General features: G+C 42.8%; 4 protein-coding genes across 4 annotated transcripts in view; all 4 read right to left on the bottom strand.

Moving 5' to 3' along the window:
- LOC26530201 (transcriptional regulator ATRX-like) overlaps window positions 1-27,332 on the bottom strand; it is a 518,978-nt gene that overhangs the window by 467,305 nt on the left and 24,341 nt on the right. The window lies entirely within an intron of this gene.
- Window positions 341-3,629, bottom strand: LOC124461561. Its single transcript, XM_047013078.1, has 3 exons — window positions 2,208-3,629; window positions 1,570-2,127; window positions 341-1,504 (listed from the first exon to the last, which is right to left on the bottom strand). The coding sequence occupies exons 1-3, from the start codon at window positions 3,627-3,629 to the stop codon at window positions 341-343; spliced, it is 3,144 nt and encodes a 1,047-aa protein (XP_046869034.1).
- Window positions 8,922-14,352, bottom strand: LOC124461560. Its single transcript, XM_047013077.1, has one exon. It carries the CDS (start codon window positions 14,235-14,237, stop codon window positions 8,922-8,924), a length of 5,316 nt encoding a protein of 1,771 aa, XP_046869033.1. The 5' UTR covers window positions 14,238-14,352.
- LOC124461559 lies at window positions 20,196-23,455 on the bottom strand. Its single transcript, XM_047013076.1, has 4 exons — window positions 22,049-23,455; window positions 21,686-21,968; window positions 21,425-21,594; window positions 20,196-21,359 (listed from the first exon to the last, which is right to left on the bottom strand). The coding sequence occupies exons 1-4, from the start codon at window positions 23,453-23,455 to the stop codon at window positions 20,196-20,198; spliced, it is 3,024 nt and encodes a 1,007-aa protein (XP_046869032.1).

Raw genomic sequence — 27,332 nt, 5'->3', positions numbered from 1 at the left:
ATTTATAGCTCGCCCAATGTCCGCAGCTTTTAGTCTGGTGTCCAGCATTACTCCCAGGTATTTTATTGCCCTTACCGATTCAATCGTACAGGTCTCAAGTGAGATTTTCGCTCTTTCAACAGTTTTCCGGCTGCTTATTAGCACAGCCTCTGTTTTGTGGTCTGCAAGTTGAAGTCCTGAGTTGGCGAGCCACTGCTTCACCATTTTCGCCGCCTCTGCAGTTTTCTCCTCTGCTTCGTGGATGTGTTTCGCAACCGAGGTGAGCGCCACATCGTCAGCCAATCGTCACCAATGATTTGCGTGCCAGGTGGTAGAGACAGCCGCAAGACCCCATCATACATTATGTTCCACAATAGGGGGCCCAAAACCGAGCCCTGTGGAACTCCTCCTTGTACCAAGTGTATTTTTGAGCCGCCTTGTGTGCTATATCGCAGTATACGGTCTCCACAGTATAATAGTCCTCCACTAAGATAATTAGATACTCAGGAACTTGAAATGAACTCAAAGCATGTAGAATTCTGCTCCAATTCGCCGAGTTGAACGCATTCTTGACGTCGAGTGTGGTCACCAAACAATATTTTTTACTGCCACCCTTCCACCGTAGTCCCTCGATGGCTTTGCTAGCAACGTCGACTACTGCTGTTAAGGCGTCTATTGTTGACTTAGCCTTTCTGAAACCAAACTGCATCGGGGACAGATCGCCAGACCGTTGGATGGCTGCTTCTACACGGAGCGCTATTAGCTTCTCGAACATCTTGCCTGTCGAGTCCAAGAGGCAGATCGGCCTGTATGCAGATGGGTCTTCTGCTGGCTTGTTTGCCTTTGGGAGTAGCACAAGGTCCTGGAGTTTCCAAATGGTGGGAAACACGCCTTCTGCCAAACATTTGTTGAACACCATTGCGAATTTATCGGGGTGAAGCCGGGCAGCCAATTTAAGTGCCTTATTAGGTATTGAGTCTGGACCAGGGGCCTTGTGGTCGTTCATTCCGACAGCTACTTGAAGTACCTCTTCCGGACTGATGTTGCAAGCATCTGTTGCTACACTGTGTAGGGTCGACCTTGGTTCTACTACTGAAGTGGCTGGGAACAATGTTTCCACTATCAGCTGCATTTGAGATTCGTCTGGTGTGGCTGGCTTGGAAGCTTTGAATTTTCTCATTGCCACTTTATATGCCCGGCCCCAAACGTCATTTTCAGCCGCGTCGCAAAGTTCGAGAAAGCATTTCTTTTTGCTTTCCTTAATAGCATGTCGCAGTTCGCTTCTCCTGCTAAGAAACTCTAGTTGTAGGCTGGTAAAATCCCCTCTGCCGCGCGATCTTTGATACTGGCGTCTGGCTTGCAGGCACCGTTTTCTCGCCCCCTCTTTGGTCGCATTCCACCAGTAGACTGCTGTCTTCTGTTTGGTGTGGCCCCTACGGGTCACCATACTGGCATCGCAAGCTGATGAAATCGCGTCCACCAGCAGTTTGGCGCAATTGTTTGCGTCACCAGTTAGTTGAGGAAACTGTAATGAAGCATCGAACACAATTGGGTTGAACGTTTCCACCCTGTACATTTTGCAATTATTACGCGCATTTGCGTTATTGGCTGGTGATCACTGGCTGTGTAGTGGCTGCAAAGTTTCCATTCGGTTAGCTGGGCCAACTGACTGCTCGCAAATGTCACGTCAATTACAGATCCGTAGCCAGCTCGCTGGAAAGTGTGCTCCGAGCCAGAATTCAGCACTACCAGATCCAGAGCTGCCAATGCCTCCAGCAGAGTGCGGCCTCTGGTATTAGACTGACTGCTGCCCCATTCCGTTGACCAAGAGTTAAAATCACCAGCAATTATGACCTTGGTTTTACCTCTAGCATCCATAGCGAGTTGGTCTACTGCCGATTCAAACTCGTGTAACGAGAGGCTAGGTGCCATGTAGCAACTGTAGACCCACACGTCTCCGATAAGCGCACGTACGAAGCATTTGGATGATTTAATGTGCTGCAAAGGCGGGCCATTTGCTCCGCAATTCCAGATCGCAGCCTTGTGTGTCATGTCTGCAGCCCAGGAGTTATTAGACTGCGTCCTGTACGGCTCACTCAGGATAGCCAAATCGATCTCCAATTCTAATATTGACTGCGCAAGTAAGTCCTGCGCCGCCGAGCAGTGATTTAAATTTAATTGTAAAAATTTCATAGATTCTTATTCGAAGCTTGCTCTCCAGTAGTTACCATTGGGCAACGGCGACTACCAGTGTAGTGGCTCGCATCCATACGTTTTGCGTCTACGCAATTAAAACAAACTGGGTTGTTGTTGCATGTCGCTGCCTTGTGATCAGTCTGGCCGCATCTGAGGCACCAGTTCGTGCGATCTTTGGCGCTAGTGCAACTATCTGCTTTGTGGCCGAAGCATAGGCACTTGTAACATCTCTTTTGAGCCTGCCTCTCTCGAATCGGACACGTATCCCAGCCAACTTCAATGGAGCCTGCTCTCAATAATGTGGCTGCTATAGTCCGCGGCATGTTCAAGATAGCCATCTGTTTGCCTCTGTACGACTTGCGCAAGCCCCTTACATTTACTTGCCCAGCGTCATCGCCAATTTTTTGATTAATGGCCTTTTTGATTTCCTCTACCGTCGCCAAATGGTCGAGGTTGCGCATTTCCAGCCACGCATCGGCTCCAGCTGCTCGTACTGAAGCTTGGTGGCCCAGTACTTGGCTCAAGTCTTCAGTCAGTTTCCTGCTGTTTGCATTTCCACTCCCCTTAAGCTCGAGAAGTAGATCGCCCGTAGCCGTTTTCCTCGTCCTCTTGACGTTATTTTTAACCTCGTCGAGCTTGCCGTCTGGCCTTCTGGTAACTAGGCTCAGGATTTCGGCATAAGTGCAGCCCTCTTTCGCCTTAATTACGATTACCTCCGGCCTAGATTTCCTCAAGGATGGCTTGCCCGCTCTTTTCCTTGAGACAGTCTGCCATTCCGCCGCTCCATGGGCTGCCTGCGGCTCGGTCGCAATGGCTCGCTGCCCAGTACCTGGCTCCGGATCGCCGCGTGGCGTGTTTAGCGCGATTGCTCGGGGTCGCTTAGGAGGGGTGTTGCGCTGTGCGCCCACGTCTTCTCTCTGGCGTTTGGGCGTGTTTCCTATCGCATCCATCTTTTTCGCACCGTTTTTCAGCCTAATAGCATTAGGAGGCGAGGTTTGAGTTGCAATTTCGCACTTTGAGCCTACCGCCGTTTTGCTGCCTATCATTATATGGCATAGCATTTCGTGCAGCTCTTTCATTCGCACTATTGCATTCTTCGTGCCGAGGTTTATGTGGCGCACTGGTTTTTTGCCATCATCGCCTTTGTTGAACATGGTGTCCATTTCCCAAATGGGAATGAGTGAGCCCAACTCGTCTAACTCCGTCACATTTGAGATAACTTTTGGCGAGGTGGTTGTCTCCGGGCTGCTGGGAGCCAATGCCGGTGTTCCAGCCGTTCCTGAGCTATTAACGGGTAAAGCCACCGTTTCCGCCTCCATATGGTTGAATTTGCCAGGCGGCGACCGAACAACTTTTGGCCGCTTAGCAAATGCCGCCTCTAGGCATTGTGCATCTTGCACCGATCCGTCATCGCAACGAGCTAGATGGTCGATCGACAAGACATAACGCTCCATATCTCAATGTTGGCGCCAGCGCCAAATTTAAATTTGAAATTTTCGGGAAACAATAAAGTGGCGCTTTTTAATTTTCCCGGTTCAAACTGCAAAGTGGCGCCCCCTGCCAGGGCGGCTCAGGCTGAGCTTTTGGCGCTGATCAACACTGTGATCACAGCTGTTTGAATTTGTTGCTGCAACGCGGTGGAATGAAAGTGGAGAAATTGGCAAAATTTTTTCTCACCCACACAAATAAAAATTATGAGAGGCGGGAAAAAGAAGTGGCCAGCCACCCCCTCGCCAATCCCCTTGATTCCTGGAGTTGATTTGGCCCGTTGGCCCACCCGAGAGCTGGAATGGGGACTACCAGCTGGAGCACAGGGAATCCGTCTAGTGGTAAGCCTCGTACGTCGAAATTGGAGCGAATTATTTATACTTGAGTTTTTTTTTTTAGGTGTCGCGAAACCACCGAAAGGGGGAAAAACTTTAAGGAGGAGTCACGATACTCTGCCGCACTTGTAAGTTCGTCACTTGTGTCCTGTATCAAAAAAATCAGGTGTTACAACGCATTATTAAAAGTACAAGTACACAAAACGCCTTAAATTAAAAAAAAACACCTCTAAACGCAAATAGAAAGATGTAGCGGCTTGAATTTTGTCGCTTGAATATGACCTGGACTAAGGAGTGGCGACTTGTTGTCTATTCGGATAAGGGAAAATTTAATTTAGATGGCTATTCGTACTACTTTCACGATCTTAGAAAGGAAGAGCTTGTTTTAGATCGACAGCTGTGCTGGTGGTGTCTTGGTGTGGGGAGCAATTACCCCTTATGGAATTATACAACTTCAATTTTTGACAAGTCGAATGAATGCCACAGCTTACAATGGGGTATTACAAACGGTTTTTTCTGCAATAAAGGAAATTTTTGGACCCTTGAAGTGGAAGTTCCAGCAGGATAACGTACCTATTCATACGTCCAAAGGTGTAAAGTCGTGGATTGGAAGTACCTTTGCTAAACTTACCTTCGGTAAATTGGCCCCCATACTCGCCTGATCTGAACATTATTGAAAATGATTGGGGATGGCTGGCACGTAAAGTATACGAATCAGGAAGGCAATATACAAATGAAATAGAGCTTATAGAAAGTATTAAAAATGCCTGGAGCACCATTTCATTAGCCTACATTCAACAATTGTATGACTCTTTACCCAAAAGGATGTATAAGGTCATACTTAACCGTGGTGGCACAACACACTATTAATTTTGTTTATATGTAAATAAGTTAAAACAGATTGAATTAACAATAAAAACATTTTTGAGTGGGTGTGCTAATCGGTTGGCGCGAAAATTTAAGACGATTTCTTATATTAATTTAGATAATATTCTCTTTAAACGTTATTAATAAAGTTAATATCCTAAATTTTATTTTTCTTTGCTTAAAAATATGTGAATGAATATGATCATTAACACAATGACACAAAATTCATTCCAAAAGGATCACGCGATTGGCTGATATAAAGCTTCAAATGTAGGAAGCATTGGGTGTGCTAATTGAACTATTTTTGGACTCACTGGTACCGATTGGTAAATTGACAGAAGTCATTACCGATACCAGCTATTTTGATAGTTGCTAAGGACAATAGGGTTGCGCAACGCAAAAATAAATATATTTGTTTGCAAAATTGGTAAACGATTATATTTCAAAATCAAAAATTTTAAAATATGAATCCCACGCAATATATTCGTTAAATTAACAACCCTGTTGTTTACATTTGAAATTGAATTAAAATTGCAATTGATGAAAATTGAATACCACTTGAGGGCAAAGCCTACTAACTTTATATTATCTAACTACTTATGCTATTAACTAGGGTCTTTGAATAGAATTGAGCGGTGGCAAGAAAAATGTCGTATTATTTTCTGCGATCATTTTTTGTATAATTTTGCTTTGTTTTCTCAATCAACTTGCATATTAACATCAAAAATGTCTACTTCTATACAAAATTCAAATTTTTCCAAAGGGCAGCATAAAATTGAACTATTCGCAGCTGTATGCTTCTTCTTTTGTCGGGCCAATTTCAATACAGAATTGTCCACTTGGCTCATTTTTTCTATAGAAACGTACTAGTACCAGCAAAAACGATCGCTGTTTAATTTTTTTAATGGCGATTTCGTAAAACTATAAATTTAACACAAGAATAATCAATTCCTTAAATGCATTTCGATCCAAAATTAAACAAAGTTCATTTTAATTGTACTTTATTTCATTCATTTTTTGATAAAAGCGCAATATTATCGAAAACTTTGAGGAAAAGCTGCGAGATTTTAAAACTGTCAAACGACATTTCTGTGACACCGCACAATTAATTTTGGGTTGGTGTCAGGTTGTTATTAATTTTCGTAACACCCCTGTATATATTTATACATACATATACATTGTTAAAGCGATACATGCACTCATTAACTTAATAAACCCAAATAAAAAAAAAATCAACACTAAAGTATTTGCATGTGCACATACTAATTGTTTGCAAATGGAATGGCGGAAGAAGAAAAAATAAAATTGAGGTTCGCTATCGAATCTATGGGATCACAAGCGTCACCAATAATAAAGTTGGAAAATTGACATATCTAGATTCATCAATACACAGCGAGGAAACGAGCTAAAATTAAAATGGTACAAAAAGCAACGAGTCATGAACTTTAGCTCAAAACATCCGAATTCAATAATAATGAATACAGCAAGATGTTGTTTACAACGAATGCTTAGCATATCGGACCCAATTTTTGATGAAGAAACGAATGAAGAAATAAGACGCATTTTAAAGGATAATGACTTTCCAAACCATTACTAGGATAATGACTTTCCAAACCATTACTAAAAACTCACAACATGACAACAAATAGAGAACCCATAACAAAACGATTTATGTTCGTCACATATGTCCCACAACTGTCGGAAAGATAAGCAAACTCGAATTGCTATGAGACAGAACAAATACAGATAGCACACAAACCCAACAACACGTTACGAAATATATTTAACAGGACCAAAAGCAATATTGATGCAATGGACAAGAGCAACTTAGTTTATAAAATACCATGTAACGGTACCAATGAAGAAAACTGTGATAAAATGTATATAGGGACAACCAAATCGACCAAGAACAACATTACCAGCACAGCCCAAAGATTCGCCATCGGCTTTAGCACTGGCTCGCGAGGCTAAGAACAGTATAGAAAGGAGCATATTCGCTTCTACTTATGCTAAAGCAGTTAAAGATAGATAATAATAGGCAATGCATCGCCCCTACTTTACAGAAAAACAGTGCCAAAATAGACCCCAACAAGGTGAGCAGGGATCAGCCTCAAATAAAAAAGAAAGTCGAGCCAAAGACCAAGTGCAACCGATGGATGTTGATCCTTCAGTTTCCAAGCTAGATACCCTTGATACGTTTGATGCTTTGGGGGGGGGTAACCCTAAACTTATACAGCGGTAGTATTACTTATTTCAATACGACAGAAGCGTAAGAGAGGAACATAAAAAGGTAATACTGAACAGGATCGGCACATTTTTGACCTCTAACGAGGCATTATTATAAACACTTCAGTCATTGACACAATTCACACAATAGTCAATCAAAAAGTGTACTCCAAGCTTTACCCATATCCTATGGGTGTAGCCGATTTCGTTACCAACGAAAGCTCTTAGTTTTTGAAAGACGATTTTATAAGACCATCTCGGTCTGCGTACAACAGTCCTACATAGGTTGTTGACAAAAAAGGCTTTGACTAAAACGGTAACAAAAAGATACAACTCGTCATTGACTTTCGAAAGTTAAACGAGCGAACCATTGCCGACCGGTATCCAATGCCAAGCATTCCAATGATTCTAGCGAATCTTGGAAAGGCTTGGGTACTACCAAATTTATCTAGCTGAAAAGGATCGCGCGAAAACGGCGTTCTCAATAAAAAGCGGGAAATACGAATTCTGTCGCTTACCCTTTGGTTTGAAAAATGCAGGACTCATATTTCAGAGAGCAATCAATGATGTTCTAAGAGAACAAATCGGGAAAATATGCTATGTCTACGTAGATGACGTGCGAATATTTTCTAAAAACGAATCCGAGCATGTCAAACACATTGACACTGTGCTCCAACTGCTTTACAACGCCAATATGAGACTGTTGAACGAAAAAAGGAAATTTAAAAAAAAAAGCGTCAAATATTTTGGTTTCATCGTCTCTAGTGACGGAACAATTTACTGAAGAACGTAACGCTCAAATTCATTACAAGCCAGGGAAAGAAAACCTTGTGGCAGATGCCTTATCACGGCAAAATGTTAGATGATCAAATTCGAAGAGTTAATAGCGAACATAATCGCGCACATAGAGTGGCGAAAGAAAATATAAAACAAACTGGTTAATACGCTTTAACCAATGAAATAGTCTCAAATTGCAAAGTTTGTACTACTGCTAAATACGACCGTCGCCAAAATAACAAACCCATACCGTCTTATCTTGGCGAAATGGTGCATATTGATATATTCTCCACTGACCACGAGCTATTTCTGACCTGCGTGGACAAGTTTTCCGAATTCGCTGTTGTACAACCCTTATTATCTCGTACAATAACGGAGTTCAGTTAGTCAATATTTTTCCAAAAATAAAGACAATTTATTGTGACAACGGAGCATTGTTCAATTCAGAAACGATTTCTTCAATGTTAAAAAATCACGTCGAAATAGACATAGTTAACGCACCTCCATTGCATAGCTGCTCGAATATACAAGTAAAACGTTTCTACAGTGCATTGCTAGAGGTAACCAGATGCATGAAAATCTCTTAACCACTTAATGATACAACCCAAATAATAGTAAGAGCACCATACACATACATTTTATGTAGCGTTTCGTCTGTGTATGTATGCGTCTACTCTGTTGATTTGATGATGACGCAAGCAGGGCTGCCGACAGCGGTTGTGCCGAGGTCTGAGGTTTTATATACAATACTATCACCAACTACTATTACCAATAAATTTCATGGGGATTGTGACGCACGGGGTTTTGTTTGTATTAAAACAAACTTAAGTAACAGTTTATATAGCATTTAGTTTATTTAGCGCGAGTTTACAACATGTGTGATGTAATTTGACATTTTAAACGAAGAAGGCTTCCTAACGCTTTTAATAAACCTTTTTAACGAGACGCTTTAAAAAAGTTTGTCGCTTTCTTCCTCTGGTGCCATCACAGACTGACGCCAAACTCTCGGTCGGTCCCGCTCGTGTTTTTCAGGGCTGCCATACCATGGTATTTTCAGGGCTGCCATAACCCAGTATTTTCGGGTTGACGGTTAATATTTAAATTTGTAATGACGGCGGTAACATTCCCCCCCCCGTGAACGACCTCAGGATGTTCACTTTCCTTTAATCCGACGTCTAGAACAGCAATTTTGGAAACGGGGCGTATCATGACGCCGTTTGGTGTCGATATGGTGGCTCTGCGAACTTGGCCATCTTTGGCGGTTATGACATCGGTTATGCGGCCTTTTGGCCACAGGTTCCTCGGCAGATTATCGTCCACGACAATAACTACATCTCCGATATCGACTGGTGGACGCTTAGTAAACCATTTGCTGCGTCGAGTTAATGTTGGTGTGTACTTCACCCATCTTTTCCAGAAGCGATCAGCGAACGATTGCGTTTGATGCCATCGTAACCTTAAGTCGGCGACATTGCCTGATACTGGTTTGTAGCCCGCTTTTGATCCCAGAAGCAAGTGGTTGGGTGTAAGCGCTTCATCGTCACCTGTATCTAAAGAAACAAACGTTAGAGGCCTGGAATTAATTATAAATTCGGCTTCCATTAGGGCACTTCGAAGTGTTTCGTCATTAAAGTTGCTAGAGGGGCAAATGGCCTTTAGGGCGGATTTTACAGTCCGGACCAAACGTTCCCACGCTCCTCCCATGTGGGGTGCGGCTGGTGGGTTAAAACGCCATTTTATAGCTTCATAGTGAACGGCGATCTGATCGAAGTCAATCTTCACAAGTTCCTCCTTAACTAGTTTTTCCGTAGCTTTGAAATTGGTTCCGTTGTCGGAGAAGATTTCTCTCGGTGTGCCACGTAGTGCCATGAAGTTTTTTAGGCACATTATACATGAGCTCACATCGAGTTTGTAGGCGACCTCTAGATGAACTGCCCTTAGTGTTAGGCACGTAAATAGGACTCCCCAGCGCTTTTCTTTGTGTCTTCCAACGTTGACTAGTATGGGGCCGAAATAGTCGACTCCCGTATATGTGAATGGTCGTTCAAAAGAAGCTAGTCTGGCGATCGGTATAGGTGCCATTTGTGGCACTTGAGGCTTCGCTGTGGATATTTTGCAGTGTTGGCATGCATTTCGGACGATTTTATATAGTACTCTTAGGCGTGGTATATAATATACGCTTCTAATAAGGTTGATAGTACACTCGTGAAATATATGGTGAGATTTTTCGTGATAATCCTTTGCGATTAAAAAGGCAATTCTGCTGTGTCTTGGGATTACGATTGCGTCACCGTCAGAAGTTATACTGTCTGACCTGCCCTTGCGGATGGTGTCTTCTGAGTCCAGGTAAACATTTAAAGCAATTAATGAGCTTGACTTGTCCACCACTGATTTGTCTTTGAGCGAATTGATTTCATTTGAGTACGTCGCTAATTGGGCCTGTCTGCATAAAAGAGATTTTGCTGCTTGTATATTTTCGGGGCTTAGGGTTTGTGGTAGAGGCTTTCCCGAACACTTAGCGCGTAACTTTTGGGCGTACAGCATGACGTTGGCCACTGCTCGATATAGGCGCTTCCAGTCAGAAAAGTATTCTACTGCAAAATCGAAATGGTTAAGCTTTACTATGACGAATACATTCTTACGCATTTCGATTTCCTGTGAGACGTTCTCAGATATTCCCTTTTGATCTGGCCACTTGTCGCTAGACAGTCCTAGAAAATCGGGTCCTTTAATCCAACGAGATGCATCTGGTACTTTGAAAATTTTTGTGGCTAAGTCTGCAACGTTTTCCTTTGTGCTAACCCAGCGCGATTGGTTTGGGCTGGTTTTGTCGACTATCTCGCCCACTCTATGCATGACGAATGACTGGAGTCTTCTTGGGTCCATGGTTAACCAGTTAAGGACCGTTTTAGAATCGGACCAATATGTGCAGGAATCGATTCTTAGGCCTCGGGTGCTCATTATACGCATTGTTAGGCCTACTCCCATGACGGCTGCCAAAAGTTCCATTCGAGGTATAGATACAGGTTTGAGTGGAGCTACTTTACATTTGGCTGATACCAACACTGTACTTATGTTTTGACCTTGTTTAATGCGAAGATAGCTTACTGCGGCGTAGGCATGTTCGCTTGCGTCTACGAAGGTATGAAGGTCTACCTGGCTTTCGTTTAACAGCAGAGCAGAGTAGTGACGCGGAAATTCTAAATTGCTGGCGTGTAGTAGGACACCTTTCCATTGTCGCCACTGTTCGAGGAGTTGTTCGGGTAAATCTTCGTCCCATCCTATTCCTGTGCGCCAGACTTTTTGAAGCAGCATTTTAAGGCCTACGGTGTAGCACGATAATAGAACGAGGGGATCAAATATAGACATCAGTACTTGTAAGACCTCTCGTTTCGTTGGTGCTATCTCATAGGTTAGGACGTCTCGTTTCAATCTCGAAAATCTGAAGATAAACTTAAAAACGTCATTATTTGGGTCCCAATACATACCGAGGACCTTTTCAGGGTTCCCTAATTCTTTGGGGTGTTGATTTATTTGCTGTTCTCCTAGATTTTGGAGAACAGATACAGAGTTTGAGCACCAATTTCTTATTTGGAATCCACCATCGGCATGTATGTCTCTAACTGATGATGCAACTGTTATGGCTTCAAGGTCATCTTTGAAACTGTCGATGAGGTCGTCCACGTAGTGGGCCTTTGTAATGGATTCGTACGCTCGTGGATTTTTGATTTGGTAATTCTCTGCATTTTTATCGCGTACATAGTGGGCAATACAAGGTGCGCAATTAATTCCAAATGTCATCGCGCGCATAACGAAGATCCTTGGAGTGTGGTCGTTTTTATTGAGCCATAAGAACCGCTGGACGTGCATGTCGCTTTCCTGAATGTTTATTTGATGAAACATCTCGGCTATATCTGCGCACACGGCAATCCGTCCTACTCTGAAGGCCATTAGGACAGAAGTCAATGGATTTAGATAATCAGGCCCAGTAAGCATAAAATCATTCAGCGACTTTCCATGACTTTTGGCGGCGGCATCCCATACTAGTCGTATTTTGTTTGGCTTATTCGGATTTAAAGCAATAAATATTGGGAGATACCAGACGCGTTCCTTTCGATCGGATATTTCTTCTGGTCTGAGCTCCGATGCATATCCTTTTTCTAATAGATTGTCAATTTGTGATTGAATTTTATCAAACAGTTCCGGCGTTCTTTTAATTTTGGCCCGTAGGCATTGGAGGCGTTTCAGCGCTGCGGTATAGCTTTCGGGTAAAATGACTGTGTCGTCTTTCCAGAGTAGGCCGACTTCGTATCGACCATTGACCTTTTTGCAGGTATCTTCGAGAATGCCCTTCGCCCTTTTATCGTTTTTGGATTGCAATTCTCTAGATACGATTGGTTCCATTGTGAAACTTTCCTTTATGGCTTTATCTATTTCACTCCAATTGCACTCGCAATGATGCATTGTTACGTGTTTGCTTGAGTTTGTTGATCCTTGGATGCACCATCCTAATGTGCACTTTGAAGCAATGGGTTCGTTTCGTCTGCCCTCGCGGATTTTGCGGGGTATTGCTAGATTCCAATTGTTGCTGCCGATTAAAATTAGTGGTGTACCGTTTTGGTACGACTTTAGCGGCAAACCACGCAAATAAGGATATTGCTTGGATAGTTCTTCAACATTGATGGTTTGTTTCGGCAATCCTAATTTCTTTACTGAGTGGACGTTGTAGAGCCATAGCTTTTTGTCAGTTCCCGCTTCCGAGATTTGTAGGTGGGTCTTAACGGAGTGCTCTTCGTTTCTGGTTTCTTCACCGGTCCATTGCAGGCAAATTGGCTCTGGCGTTGAAGAGATCTTCAGCTTGTCCAAAATGCTTTCATCGATGAGAGTGACTGATGAGCCCTCATCTAAAAATGCGAACGTGTTAAAGGTTACATTGGCTCCATACAGTTTGATGGGTACAACACGAAAAAATTGTCCTTCCACTACATTGTCTTTATGATGAGCAGTAACAACTTCGGTTCTGCCTGTGCCTTTGTGAAGAAGCGGGTGATGTTTTGAGTTGCAATTGTCGATTCCGCAGTCACGATTAGAGAAGCATTTACGGCGGTGACTTTTGAGGCACCTGTAGCATACCTTGGCTTCGTTTATTATTCGTTGCCTATCGTCAACCGACAGTCGCTTGAAGCTTTGACATAGAGCAACCTGGTGATCCGTGGAAGCACACTTCACGCATTGTAGCTTCGGCTTACAGTTTTGTTGCCACCCATTCTCTCGATTATTTGGTCCTTCCTGTGGTTGTTGATGTGCTTGTGAGTGTGTGTTGACATTATTGGCCTTAGTGCTTTGGCCAGGCATGACAGTGGCTGCGGCCTCAGCTATTTTGTACAACCAATCGCTAAATGATTTTATAACCGGGATGGATTCGTTACGTGGATGCATAGCCCAGTTTAACTTTTGCTGGGTGGGTAGTTTGTCGATAAGTTCTCGAAGAAGCATCGGGTTATTTGAATGTGAGGTTAAATTGCACGCTTCCATGGTTGCACATGCGTTTCTCACCGCCATTGCGAAATCAACGATGGATTCTAATTTATCCTTGTGTACGTATATTTTTCTTATTTTGTCGATCAATCGATCGAGTATTTGCTCCGGGCGTCCGAAGAATGTCTTGAGCGTATTAATAACATCAGGAACCAGTATTGGCAGCAGTAGCTTATCACGAACTAGTTCGTAGGCTTTACCTTTGAGGCTCTTCTGAAGTCGTAGCATGTTTTCGGCGTTTGAAAACCCCGCTATACGGCAGCTGTTCTCGTACATGCTAATAAAGATTGGCCAGTCCTCTGGATTTCCGTTAAAGATGGGTAGATCTGCAGGTAAAACTTGCCTTGCGGCTAGCTGAGAAGCAGTAGGTCCATTTAATTGGAAACACGTTACCTGCGTTCCTTGCTGCTGTGCAAGCAAGTTGTATTTTTGCTCGATGTATCTTTTTTCGGCTTCCCGCCTTTCCTCCAGCATTGCCAACATCAAATAATTTGAGCTTGGCGATTGAGTTTGCTCGACTAAGTTTAGTTTGCCGAGATAAGACGTATTTGCCGCGTTAGATTCGGGGCAATGTTGTTCGGTGGCTTTGTTGGCACTTGGTATATTGGGCGCTCCTGTTGACGGGTCACGACCAGTGCTTGTTGATGCCACGTTGTCCAGCGCTTGTTGGCAGCTGTTGCAAATCCATTCAGCCTCTGCTATTGAGCTATTGACTCCAGCACATTGAAAGTGGTACCATTTCTGGCAATTGTCGCATTGAACCCAATGTTGGGTACTACTGTTTAGGCGACTCTTGTTACAGGCACTACAAATGTCTTGATCTTTATTCATGATGCTTTGGATTTGTTTTAGTCTATTGGTTTCCGATTATATTGTGCTATGAATTTATCCCCTGCAATTTGTGCATGTACTACTTAAAGGTTTTTTACACATGCATGGCTTTGAACACTTTATGTGTAGTTACGCTCTAATATACATGTATATGTGTGTCTTTATGTATTTGCACTTGATACATATGGTGAAATTCGGGCACGCGGAAACTTTTTAACCTCAATAAACTTTTTTTAAAGAAATGTGACGCACGGGGTTTTGTTTGTATTAAAACAAACTTAAGTAACAGTTTATATAGCATTTAGTTTATTTAGCGCGATTTTACAACATGTGTGATGTAATTTGACATTTTAAACGAAGAAGGCTTCCTAACGCTTTTAATAAACCTTTTTAACGAGACGCTTTAAAAAAGTTTGTCGCTTTCTTCCCCTGGTGCCATCACAGACTGACGCCAAACTCTCGGTCGGTCCCGCTCGTGTTTTTCAGGGCTGCCATACCATGGTATTTTCAGGGCTGCCATAACACAGTATTTTCGGGTTGACGGTTAATATTTAAATTTGTAATGACGGCGGTAACAGGGATACTCCAATTTTTATGAAAATGTTTCTTCTAGAGCTATATGATATAGTGATCCGATCCTGACAATTTTCATTCCTTATTTTTCCCGGGTTATAAGTAGCTCAAATCCCAAGTTTCATCCCATTAGCTCTTAAGACGGCTGAGTAAAACACGTACGCACAGACGGACGTACGAACGTATAGACGGACATGGCTATATCAACTCAGCTTCTCATGCTGATCAAGATTATATATACTTTATGGGGTCGGAAACTTCTCTTTCTGTGCGCTACAAACATGTGACCAATTTTATAATACCCTCTGCAAGGGTATAAATATTTCCGAGCTGTTCAGCCTTTCTAAGATGATACATCCATCAGCTGCAGCGTTTAGGAATCTAGCTGACACTGGAGACGAAAAGGTGATCTTAAATGCAATTTTTATTTACTTACAATTAGTTATGAACAAAGATGATTCACAAATAAAGCGCAAATGGGAATAGCAGCTTTATGCGACAAACCCGTCGTGGAAAGAACGCGAGGCCACACTAAATCTCTGTCTCTGTTAAATAAGAAAGTTGGCGATAAGTCCCCAAAATGTTTGTATTGGAATTCCGAAGACCATAGTACTACCAGTTGTCTGTCACATTCAGCGTTGTCAGTGAAACAACGGTTCGATTTTGCAAAAACCGCTCTGCTTTATATTCACTATCTTCGGAAGTGGCGCACTGTCGCTATGTGCAAAGCAACAATCCATGCAGTTACCTAGAGAAGAGTGTCCAATCGACTTGGGATCGCTAAATCCAAGTTAAGAAATTGCTACACACTGTGTCGAAGCCACGAGTGAATCGCAGTAAGGTATGATTGGACTTCTGAATCCTGAACTCCATTTTGTCATTTCAGTCACCTCCAACCGTTAATACCACTGGGTGGAAAATACCTTACAATCTGAAATTAGCTGACTCACACTTTTATAAGCTGCAAAAAATAGATATGCTTATTGGAGCAGAGGACTTCCAGTCGATCGGATTCGGAAATAACTCTACATTGGATACAGTCACACCCATCGACACTGGCTACGTTCGTTTCGAACAGGGTGGCTGAAATTCAAGAGTGGTCATAGAACGTAGTTTGGCGTCATGTGCCAACAAAACAGAACCCAGCTGACATAGTGTCACGAGGTTCCAGAATTTCTCGGTAGACCTCAATATGAGTGGCCTTTCAACGAGTATGTCCACCTCTCGGACAAAGCGCGCAAGTTGGAGGGAAAAAAATCAGCTGTCATGCTGACTCTTAGGGTTGACGAGAACCCTCTCATCGAGTCCTATTCGTCACATGCAAAGTTATTACGGGTGTCCCGTTTCATCTGTAGATGTAAGAACAAATCGATCATGTTTGATTTCATTTCATAAAATTATTGATATATTGCAAAATAAAGAATTTCGAGAATATATTGAAATAGTTCGTAAGAGCGCCAAAGTGGGTCAGAAACTTCAAGAATTGACCCCCTTTATACACGAGAGTTGAGAGTTGGGGGCGACTTGTAAACGCTCCTATTACATATGATGCAAAATGTTCCCTCATTTTATCAGAAGCTATGTCCGTTATCTACATTGATCGAATTGTTATGTTGGTCCAAGAGCTTTGGTGAGCACCCTGCGTGAACAGTTGTAGGTTGTCAACGGTGCAGAAGTCTGTAGTCAGACAGTAATGTCTTGTGTCTTACGTTTCAAGTACAAGTCACGACTTATGATACAAATAATGGGAAATTTGCCGGCAGACAGAGTTAGAGAGCTCCACCAAGTGTGCTAATCGGTTGTCGCAGAAAAATGGCATGATTTTTTCATTTATTTCTAAGAAAAAATAAGACTAACTAACGGTAAACTTCCAAAGCATGCTATTTGTTTTTATACTAAGTACAAATGCAGAAGAATGATAGAAAAATATAAAGAGCATGATAGAGATTTACAGTTACCTGTTATTTATATTTCCAATGAGAGGTAACAGGGTGTGCTAATCGGTTGTCGCGCAGTGTAGGTTTAAGAAAAAAATTGCTAAACATTTGCCCAGGGAAAAAAATTGAGATAACCATACTTACGCTTTATATCATGTATCTAAATACCAAAAATTTACAATTTCTTTATAAGATTACTTGAAACTCAAAAACACCAAAGGCACTAACGGAGTGGCCACCGCTGTATGTACAGCTGTGTTCACAAAAACAGCAGTGCCCTCTTAAGCTTTGACTTCAAAATTGATCAATCATATAAAAAATACTTTAAATTCACCAATCTTTTATAAATTTATAAATTATATTTGTTTAAGAAAATGAATACCACTGTGGGATGAAAAGGAAGTGCTCCATTTTCAGAAATAAGCAGGGTAGTAAATAATGACAAATTTGAAGAGTTTTTATAATAAACTCTGCTAAGTAATTGGTGGACCGTTAAATGACGGGACTTCGAATAAGGAATAAAAAAGCGCTCGCTTTCAAAGATAATTTTCGTCTATATTTTTATTTCCATAACTTTAACTAACGAGGCAGAGCGAGCAAGTTCGCTCCATGCGACTCCCACACACATAGCGCTCATCTGTGCCAACACCACCCCTTGGAGGGCAAAAAAGCCTTCAAAAAAACGGCAAGGATGCCAACTTGTGCCACCACCACTGCTGCCATCTACTGCTGCGTCGGTAGGTTCGGCTCTGAGACAAGGACGAGGTCTCCCATGGCGATGTTGGGTATCCGCTCGTTTCACTTGCCTCGCTTTTGGAGCCCTAGCATATATTACCCGGGCGAGGTGAGGTGGACGCAGTTCGGGAAATCGCATCAAGAAGCGGATGCGAATTCGCGTTCATACCACCAAGAGCTCCGTATTTTGGGGGACGGCGAGCCCATAACACCTGGGCACCTGTTGGTCAGAGGACCGTTGAGGGCACCACGGGACTCTGGACCAAAAATGTGTCAGCGGCTAATTGAAGCGATGGCCCGGGTAATATATGCTAGGGCTCCAAAAGCGAGGCAAGTGAAACGAGCGGATACCCAACATCGCCATGGGAGACCTCGTCCTTGTCTCAGAGCCGAACCTACCGACGCAGCAGTAGATGGCAGCAGTGGTGGTGGCACAAGTTGGCATCCTTGCCGTTTTTTTGAAGGCTTTTTAGCCCTCCAAGGGGTGGTGTTGGCGCAGATGAGCGCTATGTGTGTGGGAGTCGCATGGAGCGAACTTGCTCGCTCTGCCTCGTTAGTTAAAGTTATGGAAATAAAAATATAGACGAAAATTATCTTTGAAAGCGAGCGCTTTTTTATTCCTTATTCGAAGTCCCGTCATTTAACGGTCCACCAATTACTTAGCAGAGTTTATTATAAAAACTCTTCAAATTTGTCATTATTTACTACCCTGCTTATTTCTGAAAATGGAGCACTTCCTTTTCATCCCACAGTGGTATTCATTTTCTTAAACAAATATAATTTATAAATTTATAAAAGATTGGTGAATTTAAAGTATTTTTTATATGATTGATCAATTTTGAAGTCAAAGCTTAAGAGGGCACTGCTGTTTTTGTGAACACAGCTGTACATACAGCGGTGGCCACTCCGTTAGTGCCTTTGGTGTTTTTGAGTTTCAAGTAATCTTATAAAGAAATTGTAAATTTTTGGTATTTAGATACATGATATAAAGCGTAAATATGGTTATCTCAATTTTTTTCCCTGGGCAAATGTTTAGCAATTTTTTTCTAAAACCTACACTGCGCGACAACCGATTAGCACACCCTGTTACCTCTCATTGGAAATATAAATAACAGGTAACTGTAAATCTCTATCATGCTCTTTATATTTTTCTATCATTCTTCTGCATTTGTACTTAGTATAAAAACAAATAGCATGCTTTGGAAGTTTACCGTTAGTTAGTCTTATTTTTTCTTAGAAATAAATGAAAAAATCATGCCATTTTTCTGCGACAACCGATTAGCACACTTCCCTTTTTGTGTGGATTTTTGTGTGAAAGCTGTCGGATCTGACTTATTATTAAATTAGATAAATTTTGAATTAAATAAATCGAAATTACTTAATTATGGGAAAAAGCAAAGCAGTTAGATGAGGCAGACTCACGAGACTCTGCGGCTAAAATCAAGCAAAAATCAGGTTTTTTTTTTTCAATTCGTTTATTAAGAAAAGAACAACAATTAGCGATAGATTTAGGTAACAACAAAGAAAGAAGAAAGAAAAGAAGGAAAGTTCAGGAGGATAAGATGCCATCGGGAACCTGCGGGACTGCCGTGGGGTATTGCTTCGCAGGACGATGACGGGCCTATTATGCCCCTCCTGCGTTTCTTAGGCGTTCCAGTCGGCGCAGCGTACCCATGGTATTTGCTGCGTATATGCAGACCGCAGACCACTTCTCCTGGTTCTCAATCATTGCTGGGACCAGGTTCTCAACTGTGGGCGTCCGTCCTAGAATGGCCTCTAGTTCGAGTCTCTCTGCCGAAAATCTTGGACAGCTGAATATAACGTGTTCCGGGTCCTCTATCATGCCATTCCGACAAAGCGTGCATTCGGGGCTACCGTCTTTGCCAAAACGGTGAAGGTATGACCTGAAGCAGCCATGACCGCTCAGAATTTGTGTTAATTCGAATGTTACTTCGCCACTTTGTCTGGAAAGCCAATCCGTTAGGTTAGGGATCAGCCTATGGGTCCATCTTCCCTTTGTAGAAGTGGACCATCTGCGTTGCCACTCCTCCATACTTGCTCGTCTGGCCGCTGCTTTTGCTGCGCTTTTTTCCGCCTGCGTCCATGCCACGGTTTGTCTCCTAATAAATATGAACTTCGCTTCGCGTGCTAGCAGATCGATTGGAGTCATCCCAGCTATAACCAGAGCCGCCTCGTCCGATACAGTTCGGAAGCCACGACAGACCCGAACCGCTGTCAGTCGATATGTAGACTCCATCCCGCGCCGATATGTTGGTTGCTCCATCGCGGATGCCCATACAGGTGCACCATATAGCATGACCGACCTTAGTACCGACGCTAGCAGTAGCCGTTGCATTTGTCTTGGGCCCCTGTTGTTGAGCAGGATGCGATTTATAGCTCGCCCAATGTCCGCAGCTTTTATGTTGGCATGGTCCAAATGCTCTCTAAAGCTGAGTCTGGTGTCCAGCATTACTCCCAGGTATTTTATTGCCTTATTATTATTGTGCTTATTAGCACAGCCTCTGTTTTGTGGTCTGCAAGTTGAAGTCCTGAGTTGGCGAGCCACTGCTTCACCATTTTCGCCGCCTCTGCAGTTTTCTCCTCTGCTTCGTGGATGTGTTTCGCAACCGAGGTGAGCGCCACATCGTCAGCCAATCGTCACCAATGATTTGCGTGCCAGGTGGTAGAGACAGCCGCAAGACCCCATCATACATTATGTTCCACAATAGGGGGCCCAAAACCGAGCCCTGTGGAACTCCTCCTTGTACCAAGTGTATTTTTGAGCCGCCTTGTGTGCTATATCGCAGTATACGGTCTCCACAGTATAATAGTCCTCCACTAAGATAATTAGATACTCAGGAACTTGAAATGAACTCAAAGCATGTAGAATTCTGCTCCAATTCGCCGAGTTGAACGCATTCTTGACGTCGAGTGTGGTCACCAAACAATATTTTTTACTGCCACCCTTCCACCGTAGTCCCTCGATGGCTTTGCTAGCAACGTCGACTACTGCTGTTAAGGCGTCTATTGTTGACTTAGCCTTTCTGAAACCAAACTGCATCGGGGACAGATCGCCAGACCGTTGGATGGCTGCTTCTACACGGAGCGCTATTAGCTTCTCGAACATCTTGCCTGTCGAGTCCAAGAGGCAGATCGGCCTGTATGCAGATGGGTCTTCTGCTGGCTTGTTTGCCTTTGGGAGTAGCACAAGGTCCTGGAGTTTCCAAATGGTGGGAAACACGCCTTCTGCCAAACATTTGTTGAACACCATTGCGAATTTATCGGGGTGAAGCCGGGCAGCCAATTTAAGTGCCTTATTAGGTATTGAGTCTGGACCAGGGGCCTTGTGGTCGTTCATTCCGACAGCTACTTGAAGTACCTCTTCCGGACTGATGTTGCAAGCATCTGTTGCTACACTGTGTAGGGTCGACCTTGGTTCAACTACTGAAGTGGCTGGGAACAATGTTTCCACTATCAGCTGCATTTGAGATTCGTCTGGTGTGGCTGGCTTGGAAGCTTTGAATTTTCTCATTGCCACTTTATATGCCCGGCCCCAAACGTCATTTTCAGCCGCGTCGCAAAGTTCGAGAAAGTATTTCTTTTTGCTTTCCTTAATAGCATGTCGCAGTTCGCTTCTCCTGCTAAGAAACTCTAGTTGTAGGCTGGTAAAATCCCCTCTGCCGCGCGATCTTTGATACTGGCGTCTGGCTTGCAGGCACCGTTTTCTCGCCCCCTCTTTGGTCGCATTCCACCAGTAGACTGCTGTCTTCTGTTTGGTGTGGCCCCTACGGGTCACCATACTGGCATCGCAAGCTGATGAAATCGCGTCCACCAGCAGTTTGGCGCAATTGTTTGCGTCACCAGTTAGTTGAGGAAACTGTAATGAAGCATCGAACACAATTGGGTTGAACGTTTCCACCCTGTACATTTTGCAATTATTACGCGCATTTGCGTTATTGGCTGGTGATCACTGGCTGTGTAGTGGCTGCAAAGTTTCCATTCGGTTAGCTGGGCCAACTGACTGCTCGCAAATGTCACGTCAATTACAGATCCGTAGCCAGCTCGCTGGAAAGTGTGCTCCGAGCCAGAATTCAGCACTACCAGATCCAGAGCTGCCAATGCCTCCAGCAGAGTGCGGCCTCTGGTATTAGACTGACTGCTGCCCCATTCCGTTGACCAAGAGCCTTATGACCTTGGTTTTACCTCTAGCATCCATAGCGAGTTGGTCTATTGCCGATTCAAACTCGTGTAACGAGAGGCTAGGTGCCATGTAGCAACTGTAGACCCACACGTCTCCGATAAGCGCACGTACGAAGCATTTGGATGATTTAATGTGCTGCAAAGGCGGGCCATTTGCTCCGCAATTCCAGATCGCAGCCTTGTGTGTCATGTCTGCAGCCCAGGAGTTATTAGACTGCGTCCTGTACGGCTCACTCAGGATAGCCAAATCGATCTCCAATTCTAATATTGACTGCGCAAGTAAGTCCTGCGCCGCCGAGCAGTGATTTAAATTTAATTGTAAAAATTTCATAGATTCTTATTCGAAGCTTGCTCTCCAGTAGTTACCATTGGGCAACGGCGACTACCAGTGTAGTGGCTCGCATCCATACGTTTTGCGTCTACGCAATTAAAACAAACTGGGTTGTTGTTGCATGTCGCTGCCTTGTGATCAGTCTGGCCGCATCTGAGGCACCAGTTCGTGCGATCTTTGGCGCTAGTGCAACTATCTGCTTTGTGGCCGAAGCATAGGCACTTGTAACATCTCTTTTGAGCCTGCCTCTCTCGAATCGGACACGTATCCCAGCCAACTTCAATGGAGCCTGCTCTCAATAATGTGGCTGCTATAGTCCGCGGCATGTTCAAGATAGCCATCTGTTTGCCTCTGTACGACTTGCGCAAGCCCCTTACATTTACTTGCCCAGCGTCATCGCCAATTTTTTGATTAATGGCCTTTTTGATTTCCTCTACCGTCGCCAAATGGTCGAGGTTGCGCATTTCCAGCCACGCATCGGCTCCAGCTGCTCGTACTGAAGCTTGGTGGCCCAGTACTTGGCTCAAGTCTTCAGTCAGTTTCCTGCTGTTTGCATTTCCACTCCCCTTAAGCTCGAGAAGTAGATCGCCCGTAGCCGTTTTCCTCGTCCTCTTGACGTTATTTTTAACCTCGTCGAGCTTGCCGTCTGGCCTTCTGGTAACTAGGCTCAGGATTTCGGCATAAGTGCAGCCCTCTTTTGCCTTAATTACGATTACCTCCGGCCTAGATTTCCTCAAGGATGGCTTGCCCGCTCTTTTCCTTGAGACAGTCTGCCATTCCGCCGCTCCATGGGCTGCCTGCGGCTCGGTCGCAATGGCTCGCTGCCCAGTACCTGGCTCCGGATCGCCGCGTGGCGTGTTTAACGCGATTGCTCGGGGTCGCTTAGAAGGGGTGTTGCGCTGTGCGCCCACGTCTTCTCTCTGGCGTTTGGGCGTGTTTCCTATCGCATCCATCTTTTTCGCACCGTTTTTCAGCCTAATAGCATTAGGAGGCGAGGTTTGAGTTGCAATTTCGCACTTTGAGCCTTTGCTGCCTATCATTATATGGCATAGCATTTCGTGCAGCTCTTTCATTCGCACTATTGCATTCTTCGTGCCGAGGTTTATGTGGCGCACTGGTTTTTTGCCATCATCGCCTTTGTTGAACATGGTGTCCATTTCCCAAATGAGTGAGCCCAACTCGTCTAACTCCGTCACATTTGAGATAACTTTTGGCGAGGTGGTTGTCTCCGGGCTGCTGGGAGCCAATGCCGGTGTTCCAGCCGTTCCTGAGCTATTAACGGGTAAAGCCACCGTTTCCGCCTCCATATGGTTGAATTTGCCAGGCGGCGACCGAACAACTTTTGGCCGCTTAGCAAATGCCGCCTCTAGGCATTGTGCATCTTGCACCGATCCGTCATCGCAACGAGCTAGATGGTCGATCGACAAGACATAACGCTCCATATCTCAATGTTGGCGCCAGCGCCAAATTTAAATTTGAAATTTTCGGGAAACAATAAAGTGGCGCTTTTTAATTTTCCCGGTTCAAACTGCAAAGTGGCGCCCCCTGCCAGGGCGGCTCAGGCTGAGCTTTTGGCGCTGATCAACACTGTGATCACAGCTGTTTGAATTTGTTGCTGCAACGCGGTGGAATGAAAGTGGAGAAATTGGCAAAATTTTTTCTCACCCACACAAATAAAAATTATGAGAGGCGGGAAAAAGAAGTGGCCAGCCACCCCCTCGCCAATCCCCTTGATTCCTGGAGTTGATTTGGCCCGTTGGCCCACCCGAGAGCTGGAATGGGGACTACCAGCTGGAGCACAGGGAATCCGTCTAGTGGTAAGCCTCGTACGTCGAAATTGGAGCGAATTATTTATACTTGAGTTTTTTTTTTTAGGTGTCGCGAAACCACCGAAAGGGGGAAAAACTTTAAGGAGGAGTCACGATACTCTGCCGCACTTGTAAGTTCGTCACTTGTGTCCTGTATCAAAAAAATCAGGTGTTAAGTCGAGTGTGCGGACTGTGCAACGCATTATTAAAAGTACAAGTACACAAAACGCCTTAAATTAAAAAAAAACACCTCTAAACGCAAATAGAAAGATGTAGCGGCTTGAATTTTGTCGCTTGAATATGACCTGGACTAAGGAGTGGCGACTTGTTGTCTATTCGGATAAGGGAAAATTTAATTTAGATGGCTATTCGTACTACTTTCACGATCTTAGAAAGGAAGAGCTTGTTTTAGATCGACAGCTGTGCTGGTGGTGTCTTGGTGTGGGGAGCAATTACCTATTATGGAATTATACAACTTCAATTTTTGACAAGTCGAATGAATGCCACAGCTTACAATGGGATATTGCAAACGGTTTTTTCTGCAATAAAGGAAATTTTTGGACCCTTGAAGTGGAAGTTCCAGCAGGATAACGTACCTATTCATACGTCCAAAGGTGTAAAGTCGTGGATTGGAAGTACCTTTGCTAAACTTACCTTCGGTAAATTGGCCCCCATACTCGCCTGATCTGAACATTATTGAAAATGATTGGGGATGGCTGGCACGTAAAGTATACGAATCAGGAAGGCAATATACAAATGAAATAGAGCTTATAGAAAGTATTAAAAATGCCTGGAGCACCATTTCATTAGCCTACATTCAACAATTGTATGACTCTTTACCCAAAAGGATGTATAAGGTCATACTTAACCGTGGTGGCACAACACACTATTAATTTTGTTTATATGTAAATAAGTTAAAACAGATTGAATTAACAATAAAAACATTTTCGAGTGGGTGTGCTAATCGGTTGGCGCGAAAATTTAAGACGATTTCTTATATTAATTTAGATAATATTCTCTTTAAACGTTATTAATAAAGTTAATATCCTAAATTTTATTTTTCTTTGTTTAAAAATATGTGAATGAATATGATCATTAACACAATGACACAAAATTCATTCCAAAAGGATCACGCGATTGGCTGATATTAAGCTTCAAATGTAGGAAGCATTGGGTGTGCTAATTGAACTATTTTTGGACTCACTGGTACCGATTGGTAAATTGACAGAAGTCATTACCGATACCAGCTATTTTGATAGTTGCTAAGGACAATAGGGTTGCGCAACGCAAAAATAAATATATTTGTTTGCAAAATTGGTAAACGATTATATTTCAAAATCAAAAATTTTAAAATATGAATCCCACGCAATATATTCGTTAAATTAACAACCCTGTTGTTTACATTTGAAATTGAATTAAAATTGCAATTGATGAAAATTGAATACCACTTGAGGGCAAAGCCTACTAACTTTATATTATCTAACTACTTATGCTATTAACTGGGGTCTTTGAATAGAATTGAGCGGTGGCAAGAAAAATGTCGTATTATTTTCTGCGATCATTTTTTGTATAATTTTGCTTTGTTTTCTCAATCAACTTGCATATTAACATCAAAAATGTCTACTTCTATACAAAATTCAAATTTTTCCAAAGGGCAGCATAAAATTGAACTATTCGCAGCTGTATGCTTCTTCTTTTGTCGGGCCAATTTCAATACAGAATTGTCCACTTGGCTCATTTTTTCTATAGAAACGTACTAGTACCAGCAAAAACGATCACTGTTTAATTTTTTTAATGGCGATTTCGTAAAACTATAAATTTAACACAAGAATAATCAATTCCTTAAATGCATTTCGATCCAAAATTAAACAAAGTTCATTTTAATTGTACTTTATTTCATTCATTTTTTGATAAAAGCGCAATATTATCGAAAACTTTGAGGAAAAGCAGCGAGATTTTAAAACTGTCAATCGACATTTCTGTGACACCGCACAATTAATTTTGGGTTGGTGTCAGGTTGTTATTAATTTTCGTAACACCCCTGTATATATTTATACATACATATACATTGTTAAAGCGATACATGCACTCATTAACTTAATAAACCCAAATAAAAAAAAAAGCAACACTAAAGTATTTGCATGTGCACATACTAATTGTTTGCAAATGGAATGGCGGAAGAAGAAAAAATAAAATTGAGGTTCGCTATCGAATCTATGGGATCACAAGCGTCACCAATAATAAAGTTGGAAAATTGACATATCTAGATTCATCAATACACAGCGAGGAAACGAGCTAAAATTAAAATGGTACAAAAAGCAACGAGTCATGAACTTTAACTCAAAACATCCGAAGTCAATAATAATGAATACAGCAAGAAGTTGTTTACAACTAAGCATTCGTTACCAATATCGGATATCGGACCCAATTTTTGATGAAGAAACGAATGAAGAAATAAGACGCATTTTAAAGGATAATGACTTTCCAAACCATTACTAGGATAATGACTTTCCAAACCATTACTAAAATCTCACAACAAGACAACAAATAGAGAACCCATAACAAAACGATTTATGTTCGTCACATATGTCCCACAACTGTCGGAAAGATTAGCAAACTCGAATTGCTATGAGACAGAACAAATACAGATAGCACACAAACCCAACAACACGTTACGAAGTATATTCAACAGGACCAAAAGCAATATTGATGCAATGGACAAGAGCAACTTAGTTTATAAAATACCATGTAACGGTACCAATGAAGAAAACTGTGATAAAATGTATATAGGGACAACCAAATCGACCAAGAACAACATTACCAGCACAGCCCAAAGATTCGCCATCGGCTTTAGCACTGGCTCGCGAGGCTAAGAACAGTATAGAAAGGAGCATATTCGCTTCTACGTATGCTAAAGCAGTTAAAGATAGATAATAATAGGCAATGCATCGCCCCTACCTTACAGAAAAACAGTGCCAAAATAGACCCCAACAAGGTGAGCAGGGATCAGCCTCAAATAAAAAAGAAAGTCGAGCCAAAGACCAAGTGCAACCGATGGATGTTGATCCTTCAGTTTCCAAGCTAGATACCCTTGATACGTTTGATGCTTTAATAGGCTTCGATCTGCTAATGCAGGCAGGGGTAACCCTAAACTTATACAGCGGTAGTATTACTTATTGCAATACGACAGAAGCGTAAGAGAGGAACATAAAAAGGTAATACTGAACAGGATCGGCACATTTTTGACCTCTAACGAGGCATTATTATAAACACTTCAGTCATTGACACAATTCACACAATAGTCAATCAAAAAGTGTACTCCAAGCTTTACCCATATCCTATGGGTGTAGCCGATTTCGTTACCAACGAAAGCTCTTAGTTTTTGAAAGACGATTTTATAAGACCATCTCGGTCTGCGTACAACAGTCCTACATAGGTTGTTGACAAAAAAGGCTTTGACTAAAACGGTAACAAAAAGATACAACTCGTCATTGACTTTCGAAAGTTAAAC

The sequence above is a fragment of the Drosophila willistoni genome, unplaced genomic scaffold, assembly GCF_018902025.1.
Source record: "Drosophila willistoni isolate 14030-0811.24 unplaced genomic scaffold, UCI_dwil_1.1 Seg531, whole genome shotgun sequence".
Lineage (NCBI taxonomy): Eukaryota > Metazoa > Arthropoda > Insecta > Diptera > Drosophilidae > Drosophila > Drosophila willistoni.
Note: the sequence above shows the minus strand (reverse complement) of the source record. Positions and strands in the feature narration are given on the sequence as shown.

Bases quoted from the DNA above. Each gene is read 5' to 3' on its own strand.
- LOC124461561 (XM_047013078.1), bottom strand. From the start codon at position 3,629: ATGGAGCGTTATGTCTTGTCGATCGACCATCTAGCTCGTTGCGATGAC. The intron at 2,128-2,207 runs GTAACTACTGGA...TCGGCGGCGCAG, and splicing joins GTAGTCGCCGTTGCCCAATG to GACTTACTTGCGCAGTCAAT. The intron at 1,505-1,569 runs GTAATAATTGCA...GCTTCATTACAG, and splicing joins AGCCAATAACGCAAATGCGC to TTTCCTCAACTAACTGGTGA.
- LOC124461560 (XM_047013077.1), bottom strand. From the start codon at position 14,237: ATGAATAAAGATCAAGACATTTGTAGTGCCTGTAACAAGAGTCGCCTA.
- LOC124461559 (XM_047013076.1), bottom strand. From the start codon at position 23,455: ATGGAGCGTTATGTCTTGTCGATCGACCATCTAGCTCGTTGCGATGAC. The intron at 21,969-22,048 runs GTAACTACTGGA...TCGGCGGCGCAG, and splicing joins GTAGTCGCCGTTGCCCAATG to GACTTACTTGCGCAGTCAAT. The intron at 21,360-21,424 runs GTAATAATTGCA...GCTTCATTACAG, and splicing joins AGCCAATAACGCAAATGCGC to TTTCCTCAACTAACTGGTGA.